General features: G+C 37.1%; 1 protein-coding gene across 5 annotated transcripts in view; it reads left to right on the forward strand.

The window, feature by feature from the left end:
• LOC145674387 (uncharacterized) overlaps positions 1-24607 on the forward strand; it is an 80344-nt gene that overhangs the window by 24957 nt on the left and 30780 nt on the right. For all 5 annotated transcript variants that reach the window (XM_081744365.1, XM_081744366.1, XM_081744362.1 and 2 more), the window contains exon 6: positions 23379-23543. In XM_081744365.1, the coding sequence (XP_081600491.1) occupies positions 23379-23543 (165 nt within the window). The remainder of the gene's footprint in view (positions 1-23378; positions 23544-24607) is intronic.

Here is a 24607-nt window from a genome sequence, read left to right on the forward strand (position 1 = left end):
AACTTAATATTCTGTGAGTTTATATCTCTGTACGGGCTGCAGATTTATAAGATTGTTGAATAGTTTCACTTATTTGAATTAAACCATAAAGTAAAGAAAGAAATGCACATGCCTATCTACTTGGAAAGAAGATGTGAACTTTCAACGTGGGTTGAATATATTGAAAACATTGTGGTGGTGAATGATGTTGCACATACGGGAACTGATACAAGAATACGGGAACATTTTAACAAAGGACGAAAAAGAGAAACAATACATATTGCAGATAGTCAGTGAACACAGAAAAAAGTATCCAGATGCTACAAAAATTGGCTTAATGATGCAGTAGAATTTGGCTAGTTATCCACAGCCTTCAGCTTTCTTTTATTATCATTTTAAACATTCATTATATTATTTATGTAATTTCATTTCATATAAATAATTTCAATGTAGGCTGGTGTGTATTTCGACGGGATGTAATTATATAACAACATATATAATTATTTCCTTGTTACATGTATGTAATAGTTTATTAATATTTTAGTAACCTATAAAGAAAAAAACAATATTGAAAGATAATAAACTATTATTTCAAAGCTAAAAAGAATTAAATGACCAGAAATAAGTTGAAAATATAGGAAAAAAATGAAATGAAATCTTTAAGTTTAACGTCCCACGGTTTGAAAATATAGGAAGAAATGTTTTTATAATGAAAGGTTACGCAAAAACGATGTCACAAAACATCATTTCTATTTAAAATTTTGGGTCCGAATACAAAATTGCGGACTTCAAAATGGCCGCCATCATGCTATTTCTCAGGGTCAAATGTGGATTACTTCAAATCCCTGTATCCAAGATTTGGTCCCTTTCCCTTCAGCCGCTTTAAAGTAAGAAGGGTTTATTCCAGACTTTTCCTATATATTAACATATTGGATATGCATTCAAACTTTAGGTCGCTTGGGGGTCGATTAAATATTCTTCGATTGAGCCCATTTTTTTTCATGGATAAATTGGGTCCGACATGGAACCAATTTAGAGGTTGGGAGCAAAGAAATTCGTAAAAAAAAAAATCGCCATGTAATTAAGGACCACCCTAATATATATATACAGGGTGTCTCACCTAACTTTGCGACCTGAAATATTTCCTAAATGACAAAAAATGTGACAAATTAGTTACGTAAGAGTGTACCCATGTCAGGGGCCTATAAAATTCTGTAAACAACAAGTGCCCCCAGGGGTCCAGTCATAGGGCCCCATGGGCCAACTTGAAAGTTTTAAATGGAAATTCCCTATTTTTGTTGCAGATTCTGATTCTGCGACCGAAAATACGCAAATTTTACTTGAAGTACTTTTCGTTATCCGCCTAGATGACGCTGTAATCACAAAAAAAGAAATATCATCGTACGCTACCTGGGATGGATAATAAACTAAATATCTCTAGAAATATACGTGCAATTAAAAAGCACGAAATACGTGTCCAATATTTTAAAAAGGCTTAGCATAAAATAAAAATGCTTTTATTTACATTTCAATGCGAGCGTGGTAGGCCAATACGGTACGGAAAGGAAAGTTTTTGTGTTTTGCAACAAGGAACATCTTCCCTAGAATTGTAAAGCTCAGGTAGACAAATATGTTTGTTAAATATCACGTGACACGGACAGATTAAGTAAAATCATTATTTCACACTAGTAGGAAAAGCAAAAATGACAAGAGATTTCACAGAAGAACAAATTTAGGAAAGCGGATAAAGCGCAAAGAAACTTAATTGATATACAGGGCTATTGTAAATGATCCTACCGATTTCAAAGGTTAATAACTCACGCGTGTTTAGTAACAATGACATGCTGCTTATGTTAAGTGGCAGAAAACTCAAAATTATTTCTTGTATAAATACATGCTTGTTATGTTTCTTGTCAAAGTTGCTCAAGATGAGTGCCGTTTGTAATTCAAAATACATCAGTTTGATAATTAATCCTTGGCACACACTTTTTTACATTCCACAGCCAGGAGATCCATCTGCTTCTTAAATGCATTCTCAAAGTTTAGTTTAATTATTAGGGATGGGTGACTGATACACTTGGATTTAACATAACCCTAACTTGGTTGAAAATTTCATTTCACATGAATGTAGAGAATAAAAAACAAAAATAGAAACATTGTGCTGTCTTCGTTTCGTGGTATCTAGATTTACTGTTACCCTAGTTACGGAATGCGTAACTACACATCACCTTTACTAGCCACGTAGTGTCTTACCGTTTATTTATTTATTTATTTATTTAAAGAACTTGATTATCATGAGTCTCCTTGCCTCTCACGACTCGGTTGTCTAAAATTAGCAGATGAACAAAGTGTAACTGATATTTTACAGCATGTAATCAAACTGCGCACCTTTCTTGGTATGACAGTGAGCAATTCGATGGTAAAACACAAATAGTGCATTCCTGATGACGCCCAGTTCAATAAGAGCAAAATCAATAACCCTTTGACGAAGATTATCCAAAGTGGTTGGCATTATTTGATATACTCGGGCTTTTAGATAAACCCAGAAAAAGTAGTCTACTGGCGATAATCAGGGGAACAGTGAACCAGCGGGCTACCCAATATAACTTCTTCTGCAAATCCGTTATTTAGGAAATTCCGTGTTAAGAAATTGCCGCATATTTACACGGTTGTGCGGTCCTGCACATCTCGCTGAAACCATCTGTGCGCAAAATTGTCTTCTGCAGTGTCTCTTAATGTCGGAACTACTTGATTTCGAAGCATCTCCTCACACGGTCCAGAAGTCAAATTGTTATTAATAAAAAAGGGACCAATTGTTGTATATTTAGCACTACCGCCCAGATATTCAACTTTTCAAGATGTAGAGTGTGTTTGAAAGGACCAATGAGATTGCTGTAAAATCAAAACCTGCTGTTACGTCTGTTAATGTAACCGGTTAGGTGGAACGTGATTTCATAAGAGAACACAATGCTGGTAAAAAAAAAGTATAATGATCATTGATTTGTTTCATCATATCTTCACAAAATTCTACATCCCGATCAAAGACATTCTTCTGGCTGGTGTATCAGATGAACTTTGTATGGATGAAACTTCATTTTCTTCATTCTTTTCGCAGACATGTGACTAATGTCATGTTGTTCAGCAGCTTTATGAATGCTAAGTTGAGTATTTTCAACAAATAACTGTAACATCAAGCTGTTTGTCGCCGATTTCGGTCGATCAGGAATGTTACAATCCTTTACAGTTACCGTTTCCTCGATGCGTCTTACGATGCACTCAACAGTAGATCTCGAAATGGGATTGTGTGGAACGCTATTTTTTTTTTCTTTAAATATTACCCTTACTTCAGCACATGACCTTTGGTGATTGCCCCATCCTCGTATCATCGAGAGCGTTAAAACTTTACCTTGAGAGTTCTAACACAAATCAGTTGATATACAACTTGAGTGTTCAGAGATTCTCTGTAATAATGCTTATTGCTACCAATATCTAATGGTTTCTACGTTGCTGGACCGTAATTTACAATCAACCATAAGAATTTACAGAACATGACATATTGGAATTGACAGAACATAATATGTTATTTATTCCACTAAGTTTATAAGAGCACATTTGCTCTCTTAGATATGCGGATCAACTTCACATGTTCATATTTACTTTCACTTCTCAGATGGAATTACATCCAGTTTCAAATCAAATCGTAATTATGCACATCTACATCACTATAACAGCAAAATGATAATATCCTTTTAAACTTTAATAGATCCACCGATCAACCTTACATGTTCACTTTCACTTTTGCCTCTCAGGTTTATACATATCTACATAAACATGACAAAAATTAGTAACATAATTCTCTTTTGACACTATGTACGATTGTCAATTGAAACTTTATGTCCCAACGGAGAGTTAGAGTTAATCAACTTTCATAGTGTCCACAAGCTCACAGAAAAAATCTCAGTTCTTGAAGAATATTGTTACAAACATGTTCATAACTTTATTTGTTTGCAAGTCTTAGCACCAACATCACACAGCATGTGCAGTTCTTGAACCAGGTTTTCATTTATCAACCTCAGGTGACATACAATGATATTATTAGTATTATTTTTGCGGTGTTATCTAGGAGTAGCGGCGCAAATCTGTCTTTAACATTGGGGGAGGGGGGACGGGTTCCCATTTTTTTTTTTTAATGATCAAAATATTTATGAAGTTTAAATACAATGCTATGGAGGATCAGGGGAGCAGAGTTTTCTTCAATATTGGAAGGCGGACAGGTTGGAGGCTTATTCTGGAAGAAATCAGTTTCACCTCACTTTCCTTTCTGGCAATCGGACTCAAATCATCACATTTCTCCGCAAAAAGCAGATTTCAAATCGAGTTATTGAGGGGGACAGCCCCCCCAAGTTCAGAGATTGGATGGGACATATCCCCCTCATCCCACCGTAATTTGCGCCAGTGTCTAGGAGGACAACGAAAAAAATACATAAACTAAAAGTTGCGTATTTTCGTTCGCAGTATCCGAGTCTGCATTAATGTAGAGGGTTTCTATTTGGAATCTTCAAGTTGGCCCCTGGGGCCCTATGATGGGACCCCTGGGGGCACTTGTTATTTACAGAATTTTATAGGCCCCTGACATGGATACATTCTTACGTATCTAGATTTGTCACATTTTTTTCATTTCGGAAATATTTCAGGTCGCAAACTTAGGTGAGACACCCTGTATAATATTAGAAGTAAGATACAGTGAAACCTCTATTAACGAACACCTTCATGATTCAAATTATTTTGTCCCATCAAAAATTAATGTATTACAGGTTAGAATCCTCTATTTTCATCGATACTTTCAGATACGGACATTGTGGTTCAGTGGTAGAGCGCTTACCTCTGGTACGTGGAATACTTGGTTGGATCCCCGACTAAGTAAGTTTGTAATGGACAACATCGTGTTCATTGATTTTCTTAGGGTACTTCCATTTCCTCCCACATTGTCATTTCACCGATTCTTCCATCATCATTCATTTGCCTTAATCATCCATCTTAATTAGTCTAAAGGGCATAATCGTAGTACGTTAAACTAAAAGACTTGGCTTCATTTCGGATACGGAGACTCTCACCACTCCTCTTTCTCCCAACGTTTTAGTAATCTCTTCGTTGTGGACAGGAACTATTTTCCACTAACGAGGGAACCTATCCAAGTGCAACTCTGACTTCGAGTTGAGACTATGGTCGTTGGATACCTTGTAGCAAAAGAACATAACACGAAAAGTGATACATCCTCGATCGCAACCGTTGCGGAGATATAAGCGTGAAAAGTTAGAAATTGAGCTCCATACTATACATTACAAAGTCAGCTTCCGGGTCAGATTTTTCGGAAACGGTCAGGTAAGGAAACTCAGCGAATACATATCAAAGTAGTGTTGGGAGCCCACCACCTTTTGAATGAAAAAATGTTGCCCCCGGGGCACTCGCAGGGTCCCAGGCGGGGTCCAACTCAAAATTGGCTAATGGAACCGGGGGTCAAGTAGCATATTGTATGAAAGCTATTGTTAAATAAAAGAAGATAGAACAAATCTCAACTCTCTATGATGACCCTGTGCAAACGGGCAACTGGTCAAAATGTCAATACAACCTACATCAGAAAATATATGGCCACTCTTCTAAATCCGTTAAGTTGTGACAATAACAAAACAGAAAAACACGTTTAAAAGTGCAAGGTATTGAAGTTAAACAAATTGTTGCAGAGTCTCTCACAGAGTTACACAACGGACCTTATCCAAGTACAAGTGTGACTTCGAATGACCAATGGACCATAGAATGACCATGGCCATTGGATTGCCTGTCCTAGAAGAGTACGGATACATTGTCAATCGCAACCGTCGTGGAGGGTGAAAAGTTCAAAAGGCAAAAGTTTCTGTTTTGTTATTGTCACAACTTAACGGATTTAGAAGAGTGGCCATATATTTTCTGATGTAGGTTGTATTGACATTTTGACCAGTTGCCCGTTTGCACAGGGTCATCATAGAGAGTTGAGATTTGTTCTATCTTCTTTTATTTAACAATAGCTTTCATACAATATGCTACTTGACCCCCGGTTCCATTAGCCAATTTTGAGTTGGACCCCGCCTGGGACCCTGCGAGTGCCCCGGGGGCAACATTTTTTCATTCAAAAGGTGGTGGGCTCCCAACACTACTTTGATATGTATTCGCTGAGTTTCCTTACCTGACCGTTTCCGAAAAATCTGACCCGGAAGCTGACTTTGTAATGTATAGTATGGAGCTCAATTTCTAACTTTTCACGCTTATATCTCCGCAACGGTTGCGATCGAGGATGTATCACTTTTCGTGTTATGTTCTTTTGGGACAAGGTATCCAACGACCATAGTCTCGACTTGAAGTCAGTGTTGCACTTGGATAGGTTCCCTCGTAAAACATATTTAGCGTGTAAAACACTCTGTACAATTTGAAAATAAGTCTTAGTTCATACCTCTTCCCTGCTAAATGTGTTTGCTGTCAGTGGGTTTCCTGGTAAACCACCACCACACAACAGTTCTAAGGTGAACTTGAAATCCTTCTCTCTGTCCACAATAAATTTGTAGTATTTACTAATAATATTGCATGTTCATACTGGTTACATTTAATACAATTACTATGTGAATTAGGGTCATTTTTTACAGACGGTACCACTCCATTCAATATACTGTAGTTTGGAGCCTATAAAAAGGGCTACCTCAGCAACACGTGTGTTTCTTTACAGAGGTAGCTATCCACCTCATCCTCCCAGTAAATTCGGTCGTTGAGTACAATGTTTAATATTATTTTAAAATTCCATTTATAAATAATGTACAGGGTGACACAAGAAAAAGTAGTCCGTGTAAGTATAGAGTAATATAAATAAAAGCGAAAGTAATCTTGTTTGGGATCACATTACAGGAAAAGGGTTGAACTGTTTGAAATGATTTTTTTTTTAACGTAGATAGTACCTACCTCAAACTGAGTTTTTGTCATGCCACTTAGATTAAGTGCATATCCTAAGGGGAAGAGATGGTTCAAAATATCTTATGAGTCTTTTGGTAAATAAACTCCACATTGAAAATAACCGGACACACAGCGCAACGTTTCAAAAATTTAACTTTTAACCACTTACCCGGTACAAACATATACCGTAACGTTCAGACAAATATGGCAATATTTTGGAACGAACTTATGTCCTACTGTGGCGAGTTTATTTATTTATTTTATTTTATTTATTTTTTTTTCTAATACTAGAATGAATGGATAGCATACATTAAAATCGTTCCCGTAGCAGATGGCAATGTGAAAGTTGCCTACTTTTCCCGACAGAGACAGAAGAACCCATACTTTTGCAGCAAGTTTAGAGGGTGGGTTGTATAGCGTAATGGTTTTCACAGGTGGATTACATGTTTTCAAAGCAGGAAACGGAAATCTGTCATTGAACTGGAGTCTGATAGTGAAGTATACAGTGATTCGGATGAATCTATGAGTGTTTCCATGCCTTGAGGCAGTAGTATTAGTCTTTATTTTTGATCAAGGCATGTGTTACTACTTAGTCGTAAGGAAATAGCAGAAAATATATTGCAAGAAAATTATCAGACACTTTGATAGACATGGAAGTTTAGAACTCACTTGTGATTTGTGATTTACTCTAAGAACCAGCGTGAGGGTCGCGGTGGCTCAGTGGTAGAGCATTCACCTCTGATGCACGGAGTCCCTGGTTCGATCCCAGCTCGCGCCGTTTGAACTTTGTGGTGGACAAACACCATGTGCGTGGGTTTCCTCGAGATTCTCCCGTTTCCTCCCACTTTCTTCATTCCACCATTTCATTCATTTTTCATCATCACCGTCTCCTTTAGCCTAGCCGGCATGACCGTGGGACGTAAAACTCAAAGATTTCATTTCATTTCTAAGAACCAGTGCAAGAATTACCAGTTGGACTTCCGTATGAAGCTTGTGGAAGGAATAACTGAAAAATATTCTTCTCATGCTTTAACGAAAAAGGATCTCGACCTTCTAACATCCCAGACCCATTGCGACTGACATCCCGTCGTTTCCCGGGAAAAAGTTTTAAGATCTAACAGGAGATGAACACATTATAATGTGCAGTGTGTTGTTCTGAAAAGGGCAAGAGTAGCAAAGTGATCAAAATGGAGACGATGGTTTGCTGTCCTGATTGTAAGGTTGAGTCAGTGTTTCAAAATCTACCGTACTATGGAGAATTTCTGAAAGTGAATCACTTGTGATATTGTGACTGTATCTGTAATATAAACTATAATTGCACTATAATGGTAGTATTTTAAGTTTTGGAAACGTGTATGTAGCTGCTGCAAGTCTTCTGGCAACCGCTGCAATTAATTGCGAAATAACTATATTTATAATGAAAATTGAAGTCTTCAAATGCAGCGCCTGAACAAAATTCCTTATGAAATTTTGGAAATATATACATCTAGACTGCGTGGGAGAAACTGTAAGTTTAAAAAAAAAACAGGTTTCCAAGAGGCGATTTTTTTTTTATTTTACCAAGCATAAGTATGAATCACTTATACTAACAGTACTAAGACGCGATTATTCAACTCACGTTTAGAATTGACTTATACCAAGTTAACCGGAGGTGGAGCATGACATATAGATCTCCAATTTTGATTTCTCTCATTTTGGCCAATTTCTGACTTACAATGTTTCTCTCTCGCAGTCTAGATATATACAAGTGCAATTGAATAGTGTTATATGTACATACATAAAAAAAAAATCAATATCAATGTAAATGTCAAAAAAATTTCATTGATTTCAAAAAAAAAAAAGTGACAGTTTCAGATACACAATTATCTGGATTCCGTAACTGTTAGGTGCTAGGGGAAAAAGAGACAATTTCTGTAATTTGTTGCCCAGATTCAAAACGACTTCATCTGTCTCATCTCATGAAAACGGCTGCACTGTTTGAAATGAATGTTTATCCTTAATAATTACCTCCAACTGGTATTTTATAGCATTTCGATTAAAATGCTTATCCTAAGGGGAGGGGATCAAAACTTCTGCTAAAACTAGAATAATCACGAGCAGCTCAAGTTAGGAAGGAGAGGTTCGGAATGTCAACTCTGTATTAAAAATAAGAGGGGTAGCAATTATCATCGTGAAAGGTACAGGGTGGTCCGGAAGTGGGCGTCCCTCCCCTTTAGTTTCAACAGTATAATGTTAGTTATGGTAGAATGTCTGTACACAGTTACCTTGAAGTCTTAAGAGTCATAAACATCGGTATGATAACCATCCATGTCGTTACGTAGCTGAATTCTGCGCCAAGTTCTCGCAGATGTTTTGCGGAGATGCTCTGGAGTCACAAGGGTAAAGGCGTGTTCCACAGCTGCTTGTAATTCCTGCGTTAGTGATATCGAGTGTTTCTTACTTGTTGCTTTATGAAACCGCAGAGAGCATTGTCTGGTGTCGTCAGATCGGGACTTCTTGAAGGCCAGGCAAAGGGAGCTGGTGAAGATTCACAACCTCTTCCAATCCAGTGGCCAGGAATCAGAACTTGACGCAGAATCTAACTCGGTTACGACATGGATGGTGATCATGTCGACGTTTATGACTCCTAAGACTTCAAGGTAACTGTGTACAGACATTCTACCATAACTAACACTATACTATTGAAGGTAAAGGAAGAGGGGGGGGGGGGGTACGCCGACTTCCGGACCACACTGTACATATATCGGAATTTCTAAAGGTTAAAGATATGGAACTCGTTGGTACTTGGATTTCTCATTTCCAATAATTAGACACGTGTTTCATCGCTTTTGATATTTGCCGTAGAAGAGAAGGAAAAAAGGCAAAATAATGAGTTGGGCTACAATTGTTCAATTACTGGCTATATCTCGAAATTCGTGAAGGTTAGAGATATGAAACGTTATATTTTCCATTTAAAATAATTAAAGACGTGTTTCAGTGTTTATTTTTAATATTTCCCTTAGAACGGAACAAAAAAACGTGGCGCAATTGTTACAACATGGCCATATCTCAAAATCCCTTAAAGTTGAGTACATGAAAGTTCGTATTTAGGCTTTTAATATAAAATTAATATAAAACCTAAACATACGAAATGAAAGCAAATTATATATTTCTACTTGCCTGAGTGCCTGTTGTTTTATAAAGAAGCCAAGGTTGCTTAAATATATTGATAGAAATTGGCAAAATTTATCAACTGTCTACGTAGCTTCCAATATCAGCTTGGATTTAACTTTGTTTTAATTTTATTGAATGATATCTACATACCAAATTTGTAATTTGATACCTCAGTTTTAGCGTAGTGATTATGATATGTTGACCTTAAAATTTTACATACAAATACTTTTAAAGTAATAACAGGATTTTCCCAGAGTTTCCCGATTTATATGTAATTCTGTATAATGTTTTTACTTGTGTAACTGTTTATCTTTTTGTCCTTCTGAAATGACTCTTGACAATTATATTAACAAGTAGGCCTATCTATGTAAAGATCAGTACAACATATTTTTATCAGGAGTCCTTCGTGAGTGAGTCGGCAATCGCATTTGTGACCAATTAGTCCCGGTTTCGTGTCCAAATGGACAATTTCTCTTTAATGTAAGCCGAGAAGCGGTTTGGATTCCGCTTTAAGCTTATGTGACCCCTTCCAACATAAACTTGTTGTTGCATAATATCACAAAGGCGAAACAAACTAATTTCTGTCCATATCTAATATAAATACATAGAGTAAATTATTTAAAAAAAAAAAAAAAAAACTGGTTCTTTGGTTTTTTCAATAAAAACCATGGTTTTTGCCAACCCTGATTGCTAATATGAAAACGTTCCTAAACATGGAGCACTTTCTTCCAAAGTTTATGTGTGGTATAAACGAACGCTGTGGCCTCCATTGAATACCTTTCTCAATTATCTTCAGAGATATGTAATAGTTGTGATCTATAAACCGTTGTTTACTATTGTGAGCCGTTAATTGACTTCACACTTCGACGCCTTCTATTTCTAAAACGAAGCGGAAGGAACGTTTTGATGTCAGCAATCATATGCTAACGTGTTGACGTCTAGAGTTGGAAACACGTCAGATGCTTAGGTTAGCAACGGTTTGAGGTGACCGCAGCTTCAGGCTGTAGATGTGATGTGTTAGGGCAAACTTCATACTACGTGAGTAGCAATAGAAAGGCAGTGTACAGCCAAGTGAGGTGACGGTGGTAGTGTGAGATGATTTGAAAAAAGGGAAAATTGTTTCGGTTATATTGTGCGAGCTTGATGAAAGTGGCAACTGTGTAGGGTGTGTCGCGAGCGATGTTGTCCAGGATGATGATGATATACAAAACTTAGGCAAAATTCCATCGGGGAAGAGGAACAGTGGTCGAAAAAGTATTCTCATTGAAGATCCCGCTAAACATTAAAGCAGGTTGTCACTCAGAATCGTCGCGCGACTGTAATGCAAGAGAAGGAGAGATGCAAGCATCGCCTCTCAAAACCTGTGTCCATAATGACAGTCTACCGCGAGTTACATGACATGTACATTCGGGGTCGATTGCACGTGCAAAACCGCTGATAAAGGACCACAAACTCATTAATACGCCGGTAATGGTGCCGTGAACATACAAAATGGACTTCTAATGATTGAGAATGTCTTATATCAGTGGTTCTCAAACTTTCCGATAGTGCAAACCCCTTGTTTATTCATTAAATGATCTGCGGACTCCTTTGCAATGCTATCTGAAAATTCACATGGTATTAAAAATATATTACTGAGAATTACCACTGACAAGAAAAAGATCAAGAAATATAATGCAATAAGTAATATATTCTAAAGACATGATTGTTTCCTAAAGAACAAAATTTCAATTGAAAATACATTAACTTTATAGACTGAAAATCAATGTATTTCTGAAGGGAATCCACTTAAAAAAAACAATGTTCTCAAAAGTGGAGTCACTAAATGTGAGGAATGAAATTCTTTGTTTTTTTTATAATTGCATTGAAATCTGGAATAAGTTTTGTCACCATTAATCTTAGATCCGATTCCACATTAAGACGATTTCTCTTTAAGGTTTTAATACTACAAAGAGCAGAAAAGGTCTGCTCACATAAGTAACTTATAAGGAAAGGCATCAAATGTTGCAATGCCTTTTAAGACATTTCTTCATACCTCACAGCGCACACGCAAACTAATTTGAGTCAAGGTTTACTCGCAGTGGCAGATCTAGAAACATATTGTGGGAAGGGTTCTCATAGGGGTTTTTAAATTTAGAAATCCGAGTATTCGGGGGAAAGTTTGATGTTTATAAGCATAGGAATGACTAACATGTACTTCTTTTTTATTAAAAAATCTGGAATTTGTGGTAGTGGTGGGAGTTTTCCGCCACTTGAAGATGAAATCCATAAAATTCCGAGGCGTCGTGCAGTTAATGTACAACTGCTTTTGAAAAAGTGCTATAACAAAAAAGAGATTTCTCTCACTTGAAGTAGTCCTATATAACGGTTGACCAGCTTCAGGGCAGAAATTTAGTAAAGCAGGAAAACATTTAAATTTACAAACGTAAGTATAAGTTCTAATTGCTTTCTTTTTAGTAACTGAAAAAATACTTCTTGCATAACAGCTGTGAGTTCTGTTTTATTACAACACATTTCAATTTTTAAGCGTCGAGGACTCCACTTTCAGGACTACTGTCTTATGTGGTCGGGTGAGTGGTCGTTCCCCTTCTTTTAAATCCAATGCCTTGGTCAGTGTGGTGGATAGACAAAGAGGCGTATCATCCGCAGTGTCTCTGCCACACTGTGAAGTATGGCAACGACTCTGAAGATGTAGGCCACAATATCATGGTTTTCAGTGGTTCTTGTCCTGATGCTTACTTGTCGCGTCACTTCCGTGATTATGTCGCCATTTTATGAGGACATGTGCATTTTGTGATCCAGATGTTCTTACCGAGCAATAACGGTAATGCGCCCATTCACAAAGTTGAGCTGTAGCAGCATGTTTTAAGGAATACCGGAATGAAGTGGACCACTCCCCTGCCCCACCCAATTCAAGAACCTGAGCGTACCTGAACATTTATGGTCCGTCTTGGAGACACGAATCCGAGGTAGATTTTCGCCTCCATTCTCTCTTACGGCAGTGAGTGACTTCTTTGCACGCGGTATGATTTCATATTGCACTTGCTGCCTTACACAGTTTTATGACTCCGTTCCACGTTGCATCAGAGCGTTCTGAGGACGAAAGCTGGTCCAATTTATATATTAAAATGCTAGATTTATATGTTTGTCCCCAGAGAAAAGTTTATATGTTTGTCTCCAGTGTTTTCGACACAGATATTTCGAAAACCACAAGTGCTAGAAACGTGCCTTTTTTCCTGGTCGATTCCAAATTTTATTTAGATTGTCCAGCTCTAATTGAAGTTTTTTTTTTAAAAAAATGGCTGTTATTTCTTTATTGCATTCTTAAGGGGTACAGTGAGTGTTGAAATTTTAAAAAAGTAAAGCATCATATCCTATGAGTTATACATTCCAACACCATACAGTTGTATACAGTGGTTGTATATATCTGAGGCGTTTGTTTCATGGCCAAATTATAATGAAAAACGAAGGATAACCATTTCTCCAGTTTAAAATGAATCTTTATTGTTTGGAGACTTTTGCCCAATGAACACCATATATCATTGACATTATAATTAATTGTGTGTGTGTAATGTATTTTGTTATTACATACTACATACAAGAATAAAAAAACACTGATCATACATGAATTACAAACTTCAACCAGAAGTAGGCTCAGTCTTGCAAACGGTGCGAAATATTGACAAAAACCGGAAAAAAATCTCCCCTTTATCGTACCCCTCGCCGATTTTTGTCAGGGCTCTTTCACTTGTCTGTAAAGGGACATGTACAGATGTTTTGAGGAATGACAAGGAGATTCATGCTCATATGTGAATGATGCGCTGTGTAGAGAGCGCAGGTTCAGCTAGTGTTATATTAATCTCGTAAGTTGCATTTTTTTTAAAGTGTTTCCATTAAAATAATAAGTATAGTGTAATGATTTTATAGGTAGAGACTAAATGACGGTCCGGGCTAGTCTTTTCCCCTTCGCGAATTTATTATAAAAATTGATAATTACAAATGTCTTTGATTACAAAGAGTAAAATAGTGTCTATCTTGTTATTGACCAGATGAAAGGAAATAGGTGTTTTGCACGGTGTCCCTTCTCTCAAGGCAGTCTCCAAGGCACCTGCTGGTTCTGGTGAGTCTTGAAGGAAAGCCCCCTCAGCCCAAGGCAACTTCGCGAGGCTTGGTTGTAGTGAGGATCCCTAGTCCAATGCGACCTCAGGGCAGGTGTTGGTTAGTTGATCAGTTGGTCGACTGATGCCAGGTCCCTCGGTGGTTGGGCTTTTTATTTGTCCTCTTCGGGTCCTTTCGTGAGGTTCGTCTTCTTTCGGCTTCCCTCGGCGTCTTTCGTGTCTGCTTCTCGTCTGCTACACTGTTTACAATCAATAACACGTGTTGTATTGACATGTGCTTCTGTTATGATGTGGGGATCCTTACAATATACAAGGTGTTTCAAAAGTCCCTGACATAGGGTAACTGTTATTGTGAGAGTTACAACAAAATATAAGAGCGGAAACAGCCTCCAAATATAATATTTTCAATCTAAAATGAAGGAATTTTTTTAAATCAGACGAGCCGTTTGGGCTGTACACTCTTCATGCGCCTATGTTAAATGAAAATGCAACGTTTCCATTTACCTGAACCCACAACATAAACTGAATGGGGTCATGTTTGAAATGGGGGCTAGCCATCGACACATTAGCTTAAAAGACAGTAACTTCATTTACTTACGTTGTGGGTCCAGGTAAATGGCAACGTTGCATTTTCATTTAACATTGGTCCCATGAAGGTTGTACAGCCCAACTGGCTCGTCTGATTAAAAAAAAAAAAACTACACGGGGAAACAAAAGTAAATTTACTGTTAAGAAATATTTCACTATTGAATTAACGACAGTAACTCGCTCTCTGAGAACCTCCGTGCATTTATCCCTAAGTTTAGATTGCAGTATATTTTATTTTATACAAGCTGAAATATCCATTCTTCGCATGGGTCAGATAAAATATCTCTGAAAATAAACAGAACAACAAAAGCAAGAAATATCGGTCATTTTCTATTATTTTACATATCCAGGTAAACGTTACCTGAGACCCGCTGGTTCGAATTTTTAAAAAAACGCCTCTGACCCCTAGCCGATGGGGACTGTATTTGGAAGTCAACGCTTGTGAAAGTGTCACCATTGATCTCAGCGACCGCGAAAACTATGGATTTGACACTAATATCGGTCATTTTGGATTATTTTTACATGTCTCGGTATCCCCTTCTCCCCCGCGGTGTCTCCCGGCCCGTAGCCGAATAGGGTGAATTTGGAAGTTAATGCGATCGGAGTTTCACCATTGATCTCAGCGACCGCGAAAAGTATGAATTCGCCACTAATACCTGTCATTTTCTAATACTTTTACAAGTCGCAGTAAATATCCCCCCTCTCTGAGACTCCCTGCCTGGACCAAGGTACTCGTGACCAAACTTTGATAACTCTCGGTCCACTCGTCTGGTCCCCAGGCCACAGACAGACAGACTCTTTGTTTTATTTATATTAATATCTACGGATGCAGTGGAACCTTTGGAAATAAAATGTGTATTCATTCTTTAATACATAATAATATTGACGGATCTAATTATCGAATTGGATCTATCTAAGCACTAATAGTGTTACTATATACTTTGATAAATACTGATAAAGTTCTCGCAGCACCCACAATAGAGTACTCTTTAACTTTGTAGTCGAAAATGGCATTTAGGATTCAAAGTACTAAACGTTTCGGCGATTGTAGGACAGAATCATGTACTTTTGAGAAGAGGAATTCCATATTCCACTTTTTTTTCGGTAAGGCATTTAAAGTTTTACTCGCATAATTTCTCATGTACTACTGTGAGCAAAATAAATGACGCGTCTCTTTATTTTGAAGTTTTTTGAAAATATCTCAGTTTTCTTTATATGTTCGAAATTTCGGAAGGTTTCCCCAGCAGGACAGGTTAATAACAAACTCGTTTTTAATATTTGTGTTAGATATTAGCTTAAAATAAATAAATTAGAAGGAAAAAACATTAAATCGACCGAAATTACGAGAATTACCAACTCTGTTAAAGTGGGAAATTTTCAAGAACGCGAGGGAATTCTGCAGTCCAACACGAAGCAGCGACACCTATGTGATTGAGTGAAATGTGGATTAAATCTGCAAACGAAAATTTTAACGAAATATTTCTAATATGTCTTATTACATGCATTATCTGCAAACTCCAAATATATAAATCTATCTATATATATAAAAGAGAACGTACAAATCCTTTGTTAGCTCATCACGCTAATACGGCTGAACCAATTTCTTTCATTTTTGGGGGGTTATTAAGATTTGGACCCTAGATGGTTTTTATCATATCACTTTAATTTTCAATTACCAGTGTCTTGAGATAATTGACCATTCAAGTGTCCATAACGTAGAAATCCTTTGTTAGCTCATCATAGCTAAATCTAACCGTATTTATATGCAACCCACATGACCGTGTCACTCGGCGGGTTAACATAAATGACAGGCGATATAATGTTAACATTTACTGCAATCTTCTATGGTTTTTATCATATCACTTGAAAGCGAAAAAGTAAAAATTATCTAAGTAACAAAGTTTATTGCGTTCCGGGGTGACCCCAGCGAAGCGGGGTGAACGCTGCTAGTACTAAATATTAACGTATAGATAGAGCAAAAAGTGGAAATTACCTATGGAAAAGGACGAATTGGTAACACGATCGTAATGAAAATTCGTATTTACCGTAGAATAGGTTCACTCACGTAACAAAACAAATAGCTCTGTCAGTTAAAGCAACGAGTCTGTATGCCGCAGGTTGCTGGTTCGATCCCCCATAGAAGTGGAATGGTTATTTTTATTACTATGGTTATTTTATTTATTTTTTATGTGGGAAAGAATCAAATTGTAACATGTGTGTAAAACTCATGACGATACCAAAAAAAAAAAAAAAAGAAAGAAAAAATGTTGTCGCACTTGCATTAGTGTCCCTAATTTTTGTTTGCAAACAGTTTCGTAATTATTTTCTCTGTGCTCACTGCTCACTACATGCTCACTGGTGCATAACGAATGTTTTCCAGTAAATGTTAATTCTAATTTGGAGAATTTTATAAAGATTCACAATGTTTATCACTAGATAGTCTTCTATCTATTTTTTTTTTTTTTTTTTTGGACACTTTGATGACAGATTTCCCTATTAAATGTTTAATTTTCCTTATTAAATGTTTAATTTTCCTTATATATGTTTAATTACGGAAAAGTTTTACAATGTATTTGTTTTAAATTGAAATTGTTTTGAATTTACCACATGAGGTAAGTAGCCCGAAGGAGGAGAACTCAAGTAACTGATATTCTACGTAAAAGCAACCAATTGTAGGATGCTTCTTACCTTCAGCACATAATCTTTACGTTAGAGAGTCGGACAGAAAAATCCTGTTTTTCCTCCCCTATGACCACTCATCTTAAAGCTCTACATGTAATGATTCGTGTCACATAATTTCGGCTCTCCAAAGACATTCATATTTAATAATAATAATAATAATAATAATAATATTCCTTAATATGCCATCCTTACCTAATGTAGTAACCTTAGACATCTTAGTTTAAAATGCTTTCTTTAGTAATAATTTGAGCAACCATGTGGGAGGCGGCATGACAATTTATTTTGCCCCTCTCATTTCAGTACCCTCCCAACAAAAAGTAATTTCTGATAAGCAGAGCATACAAAATGAATAAGAGATATATTTATAGCGTCCTCTCTCCCTTAATAATTGGAACTTCACGTAGCATTTTTGATTCTACCGAAGATAGCCCTGTGCGGTTAGTTGGTAGGTAACTAAAGAAATACCTAATATATAGCGCCCCTTGATTGTAATATTACCGCTTCTTGATTTGTTCGTGGGAGCTCCTACAAGGGTGACAAAAAGTATAGGAAAAATGTCTATTGATTCTAGGGGCGGATCCAGCACGGATTCCTGGGGGGAGGTGGTGAAGTGAAAGATTCTTTTGATGTGAAGCTGTCACAAATTACCACTTAACTAAACTAAACATAATAGTGGGGTGAACCGGAACCCAGTCAGTTCAAATTGATGTAAAAGTTTAATTTTTGAGTTCATATTAAAGTTTTGGTTCCAAATGAGAATTTCAGTCCAAGTGATCAATGATTCAAATCTCGGGGGGCTCTTCGGTTTAAAGGCTGTGACCCCCTTATGGGAAAAGGCAAAAATAATAAAACTCTTAAAACTCAAAGTTTTTGTCTATTTTAAAGGAATTTTTGGCTTCATATTAAAGTGTTGTTCCAAATGACAATTTCAGTCCGACAATTTCCAATGATCAAATATCGGGGGACTGTGATGTAGGAAAAATAATGACGTCTATATTGTGATCCTGTTGGTGACATCACGAGTCGTGACCTACATATAGCACAAAGTAAACGCCAAATGCTGTCGGCTCTCGTAGGTGAGTGAGTGCCCTCCCCGCTGGTCTAGTGGCTAGCACGTGCGCCTTTGGTGTACGGGGTCCCGGGTTTGATTCCCGGTGGGAGAGCCTTTGTGATTTTAACTGTCCTCGATGTTTCTGTGTTCGTGTCCCTGTCGTTCTAGATCATTGGAAAAGCAAGGTATAATGAGTAAAGCAAGTAAAGTAATAAGTAGTTCAAGTTTCTGAGGCACGTTCGGTGTCAGTTAACTTAAAAAAAAAAAAGTGAGCTAGCGCAACATGCTAGTAAGGGAAATTAGTTTTGGCGTGGATTCAAACCCTGCCTAAGGAGAGTTACTTTTATTTTTTTTAAATATAACATTCCTTCGTTAAAAAAGATTAAAAATAATATTCAAAAAGTGATTTAACGATTATTTTTTAAAAATTTTCATTAAACTTCTTTCACTAAAATAAGTCTGCCCTTGTACTATACAGATCCATAGCAAAAGTAGTAATAGTAGTAGGAATGGGTTAGAATGTATTTCAGCATTCATTTGTTTCCGTGCGATGTTGCCAAACGTAACTCGCTTACAATGCCTTCTGGCTAGGGCTTGAGTGTATTTCGAAAATATGCTTGCTGTTCGGGATGAAGTTCCAAGGTTCAACATTGACTAGGAGTTTTTGCTATTAATATCCCTTCTAACAATATTGGCAGTGGACAAAAGTTAGCCTGTGTTGAAGCTTTTTGCTCTTAATTTAGTTATTTTATTTTATTATTTAACGAATATATTGGAAATATATTTGTCAGCAGGAATTTATTTCGGGAGCGGTCCAAAGCTATTTGGGTGTCCGACTTCAATATTAGGATAAATTATAATAAGATTTTTAAAAATAACTCCCAAAATTAGGTTAAATTTACAGAAAAGTTGGGATTTCAGAGGGGGTCCGGACCCCCTGAACCCACCCCTAAATGCGTCCTTGTTTGTCACTAACGTTTCCTCATTTTGAAACCCTCAGAAACTTCGAATATATAAAGGAAAACGACTTATTTTTGATAAAATAACACTTCAAGGAGACGCGACATTTTTATTGCACATGGTGGTACTCCACCTTAACAATGGCAAGAATTACTTCTCTTTGGTTCTCTGCTATTGCACTCTGTCGAAAGGTTAGGTTTGTAAATTATTCCTCCTAAGAACAACGTGCTTGGGAGAGAACCGTGATACTGAACAGAACTCCACAGAAATGCATGCTGAACTTTCGTTTATAGCTACCCCTTGGTGATTTGCCTTCAAGGTCAATCGAGTGATAACTCAGTTCAGTCCCTGTTCTTAAGCCGTGTTCGTATTACTTCGAACAGTTTTGACGTATGTTTTCCAACCACTATAGGAACAGACAATCAGGGCAAATCATAGCATACAATACATTTAAGCATGTATATTTGTCGCGCAATTATTACACACATTACCCAAAGACTCTTAATATATGAATCTATACATTTATTTATATAGATAAAGCAAACAGTGGAAATTACCTATCGAAAGAATAAATTAACAGCTCGATCATAATGAAAAGCTTGCCTCGTAATATAACAGACTTCTTTCGCGTAAGAAATTGAAACTCAGTTGGTCAGAGCAACTAGTCTGTACGAATTAGGTTGTTAGTTCGAGCACAATATGAGTAAGGGTTTTTATTACTATTGTTTTTCTCTTTTTTTATGTGAGGAAAAATCAAATGGTGACATTGCGATATCAAATGTATTTGGTTAGGTAACTTTGTCTTCGCTAAACTTTAAATATCAGTAACCGTCGAAATTATTTCACTAACCGATTAGTTATTGAACATTTCAAACACGTCAAACCAGTGGCATAACATGAAGGTTAACCTCTCCTCCGCAGCCCTTAGTTATGCGTCCGTACTTTCAAGGGTGGACCAAGGGTCTGGCAACCAGGACAACTGCCCGGGGCGCCAAAACGAGACTCAAAAAGTAAATTTTGTGTGTTTTCTACTGACTTTTCTAATTTATATTCTTGTAAAGTAGCGGCAATTACATAATCGTTTTCCATTTCACCATGGAAGAAGAGAGTTCCATAGTACTAAGGGGACTGTATCGACAAATGGAGAGATGGCATGTAGAATAAAGAGTGGAGGGGGAGTAAGTATTGTCTGTTTGTTTGCTTGAGTTTAGCGTTTCACGTTTATGCCTTAATGGCCAAAGGAGATGTGAATACTGATTATAGTGGAATCCGAACCACGTTTCTCGCTTAACAGTAACCCACCGAGAATTGGACCCGGGACCAGAGAAGGCAGGCATGCTAGCCACTAGACCAAGCGGGGGGGGGGGGTTCGTATTGTTTATAGCAGGCCATATTCTTTGTGAAGTCTTCCTAGGTGACGAATGTCTTTTTGAAAAAATGGGTTTAAACTATTAAAAACACTATGATAAAATGTAAAATATAGACTAGTACAACGGAGGAGGGCGTCAAAAAGTCACTTTGTCCAGGTGAAAATTTGGCCTGGTCCGCCCCTGCGTACTTTCTATATATTTTTTGGCTTTGCAGCTTGTGCAGTCCCCACGCCACATGGTTGCGGGGGCGCTATTTACGCCTATGCTTCGAACGTAATTCAATAACTGTTTCAGAAATTCTACCATCAGCGTGGAAACGGGAATATATATTTTTCTAATAGCCCCATAGAACTTTCACCCATAACACCAGATGCAATTTTTCACAATGGGCTCTCGCTAAGTATAAGGAGGATCTGATGTTTCCTAAGTAAGTTCCTTTCAGAAAGTTTGCTTTTTCTTTAACGGTGATGTAAATAAACATACTCATTGTTATTAGCCCGACACCAAACCATCCTGGACAAATCCCTCTAGAGCAAAGATCGGCAAAAGTTTATTCTGCCTAATTTTATAAGCGACTCAAGGGTGAAACACTTGTTAACGAAAGCAATGCTGTGTATACACTGCCATGCTTCTGACAAAATATAATGTGTTTTGTAATCTTTAGACACTTTTCCTATTCTTTCTGTCACCATTGGTTGTGTAGGGCGCCCTCGAACAAATAAAGAAGCGGTAATATTACAGTCAAGGGATGCTATAAATATATTACGTATTTCTTTTGTTACCTAACCATAACGGCCTAGGGTCATCTTCGGTAGAATAAAAAATGCTACGTGATATTCCATTCACGGAGGAAAGGATGCTATAAATATATTTCTTATTCATTTTGTCTGCCCTGCTTGTCAGAAATTGAATACTTTCTTTTGGGAGGGTGCTGAAAACAGAGGGGCAAAGTAAAACGTCGTTCCCCTCCTACATTTTAAATTTTGTTACGTGGTTGCTCAAATTATTACTAAAGAAAGCACTTTTAACTAAGAAGTCTAAGGTTACTACATTATGTAAGGGTGGCATATTCAGGAATAATATAATAATAATAATAATTCATTTTTACTTTTATTATTATTATTATTATTTTTTATTATTATTATTATTATTATTATTATTATTATTATTATTATTATTAAATATGAATGTCTTTGGAGAGCCGAAATTATGTGACACGAATCATTACATGTAGAGCTTTAAGATGAGTGGTCATAGGGGAGGAAAAACAGGATTTTTCTGTCCGACTCTCTAACGTAAAGATTATGCGCTGAAGGTAAGAAGCATCCTACAATTGGTTGCTTTTACGTAGAATATCAGTTACTTGAGTTCTCCTCCTTCGGGCTACTTACCTCATGTGGTAAATTCAAAACAATTTCAATTTAAAACAAATACATTGTAAAACTTTTCCGTAATTAAACATATATAAGGAAAATTAAACATTTAATAAGGAAAATTAAACATTTAATAAGGAAAATTAAACATTTAATAGAGAAATCTGTTATCAAAGTGTAAAAAAAAAGTAGATAGAAGACTATCTAGTGATAAACATTGTGAATCTTTATAAAATTCTCCAAATTAGAATTAACATTTACTGGAAAACATTCGTTATGCACCAGTGAGCATGTAGTGAGCAGTGAGCACAGAGAAAATAATTACGAACCTGTTTGCAAACAAAAATTAGGGACACTAATGCAAGTGCGACCACATTTTTTTCTTTCTTTTTTTCTTTTTTTTTCTTTTTTTTTTGTATCGTCATGAGTTTTACACACATGTTACAATTTGATTCTTTCCCACATAAAAAATAAATAAAATAACCATAGTAATAAAAATAACCATCCCACTTCTATGGGGGATCGAACCAGCAACCTGCGGCATACAGACTCGTTGCTTTAACTGACAGAGCTATTTGTTTTCTTACGTGAGTGAACCTATTCTACGGTAAATACGAATTTTCATTACGATCGTGTTACCAATTCGTCCTTTTCCATAGGTAATTTCCACTTTTTGCTCTATCTATACGTTAATATTTAGTATAGATTCATATATTTGGAGTTTGCAGATAATGCATGTAATAAAACATATTAGAAATTTTTCGTTAAAATTTTCGTTTGCAGATTTAATCCACATGTCTGTTTGATGGATATTACATCTCTCACATTTTCTTTGAAAATGAAATGAAATCTTTAAGTTTTACGTCCCAGGTTTATGCCGGTTAGGCTAAAGGAGACGGTAATTATGAGAAATGAATGAAATGGTGGAATGAAGAAAGTAGGAGGAAACGGGAAAACCCCGAGAAAACCTACGAGCACGGTGTTTGTCCACCACAAAGTCCACATGGCGCGAGCTGGGATCGAACCAGGGACCCCGGAGGTGAACGCTCTACCACTGAGCCACCGCGCCCCCGCATTTTCTTTGAATCCTACATGTAAGTGGTTCTTAACATTGTATTTTCTGTTTCAGGCACGCGACTGTCGTCTTAGTAGAGGCGGAAGTACTAGTAGAGGCGGAAGTACTAGTAGAGGCGGAAGTACTAGTAGAGGCGGAAGTAGTAGTAGAGGTGGAAGCAGTAGTAGAGGTGCAAGTAGCAACAGAGGAAAAATGGGGCCTCCCCCACCACCGCCTTCAGTAAGTATATTGTAATTTTTTTCCACTACTTAATACAAAGTACATAAAGAATAACATTAAAGTTGTAATTTCTGATCTGTACGGAAAATAATGTTATCGGGTATTAAGAAAAATACAAGTACTATAAAACAAACATTTATTTACATAATAATAATAATACCTGTACATTAAAATTTTTCAAAATATTGTCCTCCTCCATCGATACATCTTTGCCAGCGGGATTTGCAGTTTGCGAAGACATCCTGCTAGGCCTGTTCAGGAAGTGCGTTTAAAGCCATTTCACAAGCTGCTTTCACGTCGTCAATTGTCCTGTAACGATGTCCTTACGGGAGGGGAGAGGGCGGAGATTTCAAACGGGGAAACAAAACGAAGTGTGCGGGAGCCACGTCGGGACTGTATGATGGCTCTCCTAGCGTTTCACACATTTTCAAGAAGTCTTGACAAATTTGATTTCGCGAGATTTTTGGTCGACGTTCAAAATTCTTGGAACAAGATTCACACACACGTTTCTCATATGCATGTCCTTGGTAACAACCTCGTGTACGATAGTTTTTGGAATATTAACATGTCGGCCATTAAGTGAGCGCTCATTCGACAGTCTGTTTGCAGAAGTTCTTTTACACGAGTCACATTTTCGTCGTTTAAGAATGTGAACGGTCGTCCAACACAGGCTTCGTCGTCGACCTTTTCACGGCTTTCTACAAACGCCTTGTGCCATTTGTATACTTGCCTTTGTGATACATTCTCATCCCCAAAGACCCATTGAACCATTGGAAAAGTTTCCGCTGGAGGCTTAGCGAGTTTCACACAAAACTTGATCGCGTATCTTTGTTCCAGTGAGCGCTACATTGCGACTTGTAGAGTCCTAATCATAAAATTCTAGACGGCCCAGGAAAAGACGAATTTTAAAACATAAACCTAAATCCTTACGAATTTCCTTTATGTCTGGCTCATTTTCTGTAAATTTCTGTGCAGGCAGGTATTGAAATTGAACGATAATATTACCGAGCGCATAATGTAATTTTGTTTCCTGTACGTATAGATCAGAAATATCTGCACGATAT

Source organism: Thermobia domestica, chromosome 17 (genome assembly GCF_964235325.1).
Source record: "Thermobia domestica chromosome 17, izTheDome1.hap1.1, whole genome shotgun sequence".
NCBI lineage: Eukaryota > Metazoa > Arthropoda > Insecta > Zygentoma > Lepismatidae > Thermobia > Thermobia domestica.